We start from the raw sequence: 5,340 nt of genomic DNA on the forward strand, positions 1-5,340 counted from the left end.
AACGAGCACATATAGGCGATCGGCGGGCTATGGACCCGCCGATCGCCTATATGTGAAACACCCGGTAACGGGTGTGTGCATTTAGCGGGTCTTTTCTGCCCGTGCGTGCCCGCTAGGGGGCGCGCGCGAGCAGAAAAAAATTGCCGTCTGGAGACGGCAACCCGCAGATGCTGCAGTGCCGTCCGTCCGTTTTTTTACTACGGGCGGACGGCAAGAGGTTAAAAAAGTATTTGGCCATTAACTTGCTCCAGTCACTGGTTTAAAAGCTCCGGACTCTTAATACCAGTTTGGAGCTTTCAACCCTCAATTTTGGGTAAACAAGAAGAAAAAATTGATTTTAACCCTTCTACACTCCAAACTACAGCAACGTTTTGACTGGAGAATGTTTTAAATAAATTTGTATTTTCTAGGGATGCACCGATACCGTAATCGTACTCGCCCAAATGCTCCTGATGCCCATCCCAATACTGGAACTTCTGGTATCGGGAAGCCGGGCGGCAAGTCATTACACGATTGGCCGGGAAGCTGGCTCTATGCTCTGCGTCAATATTGGTATTTGATACCGAACAACTGGTATTGGTGCATCACTAGTGGTTTCTGTATGATCCACTTCTACCAATGGTTTTCTCATTTGTTCCCCAACTGTACATTGACTGTTCTGTTTGCTTTTCCCGGAAAGGCGCTGGGTGTTTTGAGCCAAACAGACCGAGCCACTATCAAGAAGAAAATCAAAGAAATTAAGAAAGCACAAGAAAAACTGGAAAGACATAAAGAAAAAAGTTCAAAAAAAGAAGTCCTGAGAAAAGGTGGCAAAGCGGTCCCAACAGTGGAATCGAGCTGCTAAAACACTACACCCGAGACCTTCCAGCCCATGTGTTGTATATGTATATAGGTGTACAATTAAAATGAGATTATGGGAAATCTATAACATATTTAGATTATTTCTTAATGCCTACTAGCATCAAACAATGTACGTCACCTGACTGAGCATTTTATTTAGCATTTTTATTATAAAAAAAGAAAATAGCTCCTATATTTGTCATGAGTTCTTGAAGTGTCATTTTTTAGTGTACGAGGTTGTGGATATTTTAATGCTGAACTTTTTTCTGTCTCTCCAACAACCACTTCATAATATAGTTTGTTTGTGTTTAAACTTTCCGCGCACAGCCAGTAACATGCAGGCTTCCTGACTTCTTATAGGGAAAGATTATTCTCGTGTATAGTTTTCTACTTGCAGCACTGGCTAATTAAAGGGAAAGTCCAGATAAAAAAAACACTTTTCTAGGCCGGTATAATGGCTGTGCCGACCTGTACAATGGTTTACTGCGCACTTCTTGGCGGTGTCCCTGTGCTATGGCTGCTTTTGTTGAAGCATACAACACCACATTTGTGTGCCTGCAGTTTTTTGAGTCACAACCCCTCCTCTGGAAACATTCCAAGCGGCTGAGTGCCTGCCCTCAAGTACTTCCCTACCCTTCCCGGTATACTTCTAAAACTTCAACCCAGCTATTTTCTCAGCACCAGCCAGCTCTACGCTGGGCGACAGGTTTATATAAAGCCACTGGTGTGTAAAATATGAGGCAGCATGAGCTGGTGGTTGTGAAGCACGCACTGCTACTCAGATAACCTGCCCCTGCTGGTCACCCTCCATTGCATCATCCCTAGTTGATGAGAATGAACTGCCTCAGTTCTTTGTCAGCCCGGTGCCGCAAAACTATCAGTTGTTTTATATTACGATCTAGAGCTGCTAACTGTAACTGAATGACATGAACTTTGCTCCCAGATAAGTGACCAACAATCCGCTTGTGACGGAAAGTATTTGTGTGTGCTGGTGGGATGTTGTAAATGGACTTGGGGAGTCTTTGAGGATGAATAGGGGGTGTCCTGTATGAGAGTTAGAAACCTTTGAGCGTGTATAGAATGTTCGCTGTTTATAGATTCTTTTGTTGAGACTGAACACATTTTCCATGACCTGCATCCTCTTTTCTCGTGTATGCACTTGCTGAATCTTAATATGAACTTCCTCATTTCAGGAGAGTATTGGCAAGCCAATTGTTGGACACTGACGTGTATATGATGTTCAATAATGGTACTTAAGCTGTGGTACCCCAGACCAGTCCGTTGTGTATTTTTGTTACTAATCTTTTGGATTATGATGATCAGGATGTGGTGGGGTTTTTCTTTCTTCATCTTATGTAATACACTGTTCTAGTACTGACACACTGCAGATATTAGGAGTCATTAGTCCAGTGACACAGATTGCGTATTTAAAGGAATTTTCCATCAGCTGACTTTTTTTTTGTCTCTGAGAAGTTGTAAAAGTTTTACAACGATTTTACGGTACAGAAGTAACGTCCGCTCATCTTTGTCTTGTGAGGGTCTAACCCATGGTGAGACACAGGGACGCCAGGCTTTATCTGACCAGGGACAGGGGAGATGATTGAAACATTGCTACATGGAGAGTCCCTTTAAGTAGTTATAAAAGTTGTGGGATGAATGAGCGCACATGATGTCATTTTTTGGTCACACTGTACTCTGCGGTGATGTTTATCCTCTAGTTGGAATAGAAAAGAATCACCGGGGTAGGTCTATCTTTGCTGAGATGGCACAGTGTGAGAATTGTTGTCTATAGCGTATTGAAACAATGTGAAAGCTTCTCTACCGGGGGAAAAAAACAAAACCAAACCAGGGCTACCGTCTCATTGTTGTCTAGGGGTATTGTGTGACTTACCTGATCCCCGCTCCTGCAAGCTCCAAGACTGCAGCCTCTTACCCCCTCTGCTCTGGCAGTCAGAGGCCCACTGATGTCATCACATACAATGGAGGGCCCATAGTCCAGCATTATACGTAAGAATGGGTCCTTCCACAAGCCCAGAGATGAGGGGAGACAGGTGAGTGACAAGTGCTGGGAGCGGGGATCAGGTAAGTAAGACAGTTGCACAATACCCCCCGATAAAACAAGCAGTTAATCCTTGCAGTGTGGGGGTAGCCTACTTCAAGGGTAGTTCCTCCCGGAGAAATGGGTTTCAGAGTTGAAGCCGTCCTGTTAGTTTTTTTTTGTTTGGCTGCCTGCAGTGTGTCAGATGTAAAGAGTTGTCTTCAGAATGCACATCTCCCACCTTCCTTTACCATGTGTATTCACTAACCACTACAGAACTTTCACACTGTGTTCCTAGAAACATTTGTCTGCTGGGTGCAGAATGATGTCATAGCCGAGACAACTTTTTATGAAGAATACAGTTTTTGTATTTTATTGGAAATGTTTTTGTAAAGGGGATAGTATAGACTTTCTATGGAAATAGTGTTGGGGACCTAATAATTGAAGAGGGGGGAGGTAGGTAGGTATGCACACATCACCAAGCTCTGGATCTTTCATGAATCACTTGTCACAGGAGAACGCTGTAGGTTGCCATTGAAGATGCAGTTTTTCTGGCTGTTAAATTGTTAATGCTGCATTATCGATATGAGTCACTGAACTGCATAAGAAACTTTCACTCTTCTCAATCATTTGCCGGGTGCTAGTTTCAGAGCTGTCATTCGGAAGTATTCAAACTAAGCACAGCCAGTGGTTTCAGGAGGCCAAGAATGGCAGCCCCCATAGTTCTCTCATGAATGGTACTTTTTGTACCTGATTCTTTCAGACCAGAGCTTCTTCACGCCGCTGCTCCAGGTTGTCTTCCTTCTGCACAATCATTTATCCCGGGGAAGGCAAACAAATCCCACCATACATCTGCTTCTGGGAGCCATGGCTGAGGCAATGCCTGACATCCAGACACTACTCCCATCATGCCTCATGGGGGTTGTAGTAGTATCACAGCTGGAAGGACAGATTTTACTCACCCCTGGTTTGTAGCGGAAATATGGGGACGCCCACTCCTGAAATGCCAGCTGCTTGGCTGTTCTGCTGATGATACGGCTTTAATAGATTTGGAGTTGCTGACCTAAGATAAGTATGGAGGTCCCCTGGAGGCTGAAGTAGTCATCTGAATGCTTGTTTTGGGTCACTGACTAAATGTATTAGACCAGCAGAGTCCGTGTGACACCCAGGCACCTGGCATTTTCAGAAGAATGGGTTAATAATGGCAAGCCAGTTTTTACTCTGACAAGTTTGCCTGAATCGGAGTTACTGCCTCAGATATTCCCGCAGCTGTGCTCACAAATGGTGAAAACCGGACCTGTTGGGGTATTTGGAGCGGAGACGCACTGGCCTATAGAACTTGGAGGCAGCCATTTTGTGGCTTGAAGCATCACTGCATCCATGTAATTTCTCTAGAACAGAGGTAGGCAACCTCTGCACTCCAGCTGCGGTGAAACTACAAATCCAATTATGCCTCTGTGGCTGTCTGACTATTGCAATGCCTCATGGGGATGTGTAGTTCCATAATATCTGGAGTGCTGAGGTTGCCTCCCCCTCCTGTAGAACAGGGTCACATTACGGATATGAAGCACAAAGCTTTGTAACATTGTTTTCTAGTCAGTGCTGAATGCTGATGATTCAGTCAGACACAATATGGCTCCTCTTGGGGCCCAATCACGCCGCTATGTCAGATGCAGTACAAAGTACACCGCAGCCTGGGTTTGATGTCATCAGTGGAGAATGGGTGTGGCCTAACTGACATCCAATCAGGCTGCGGTACATTTCCAGGACTTGGGTGAGAGGAAAGAACTACATCTCTCTATCAGCTTCTTACGTTACCCTCCTCACATGTGCTTTTTATAATATTTGTTCATTGAATTGTCTGTGGACCATTTCTTCCAATTTCTCATGTTTTTCCACTAAATGTAGAAGATTAAACAAATCTTGGAAACATTTTTGTAAAACAAAGTGTTTTATATAATAAAACTGACCCTTTTCTGAGGTGTTTGTTGTTGGATTTTGTTCCGGTGAAAACTGAGTAAAAGAAATGTCAGCAGAATTAACCCCGTGACCTTTGTTCCCCCTCATCACCAGGTGACCGGCCCAAGAAATCTGCTTATTTTCAACTTTAACTATTAATATGAGCCGGCTATTGTAAGCACCCGTCACTAAGGTCTCGTTCACACCTAGGCGTATTGCATATGCGCGACCGCCGCGCGTTTTTTTACCGCGATTTGCGGTAAAAAAGTTGCGCGTTTCCGAAGGCTACTTGGCTGTATCCCAATGGAAACGCGCAACAAAACGGCCCAAAGTAGTACCTGTACCTTTTCTGGCGTGGGCCGTTTTGTAGCGCGTTAGAGACGGGCGGAAATACGCCAAGGTGGGAACGAGACCATTGAATACAATGGGATTTATATTTTTGAGCGTTTTGTAGGGCATTCGTCGAGCGTAGAACGCGCTACAAAACGTTAAGGTGTGAACGA

At 44.5% G+C, this 5,340-nt stretch overlaps 1 protein-coding gene across 1 annotated transcript in view; it reads left to right on the forward strand.

The window, feature by feature from the left end:
• Nucleotides 1-1,345, forward strand: part of LOC108800601 (neurabin-1-like) — an 85,053-nt gene extending 83,708 nt beyond the window's left edge. Inside the window, exon 18 of the mRNA XM_018572584.1 lies at nt 680-1,345. Within this exon, the coding sequence (XP_018428086.1) occupies nt 680-844 (165 nt within the window). The 3' untranslated portion in view covers nt 845-1,345. The remainder of the gene's footprint in view (nt 1-679) is intronic.
• The last annotated feature ends 3,995 nt before the right edge of the window (nt 1,346-5,340 follow it).

The sequence above is a fragment of the Nanorana parkeri genome, unplaced genomic scaffold, assembly GCF_000935625.1.
Source record: "Nanorana parkeri isolate BGI_ZX_2015 unplaced genomic scaffold, ASM93562v1 scaffold44, whole genome shotgun sequence".
Lineage (NCBI taxonomy): Eukaryota > Metazoa > Chordata > Amphibia > Anura > Dicroglossidae > Nanorana > Nanorana parkeri.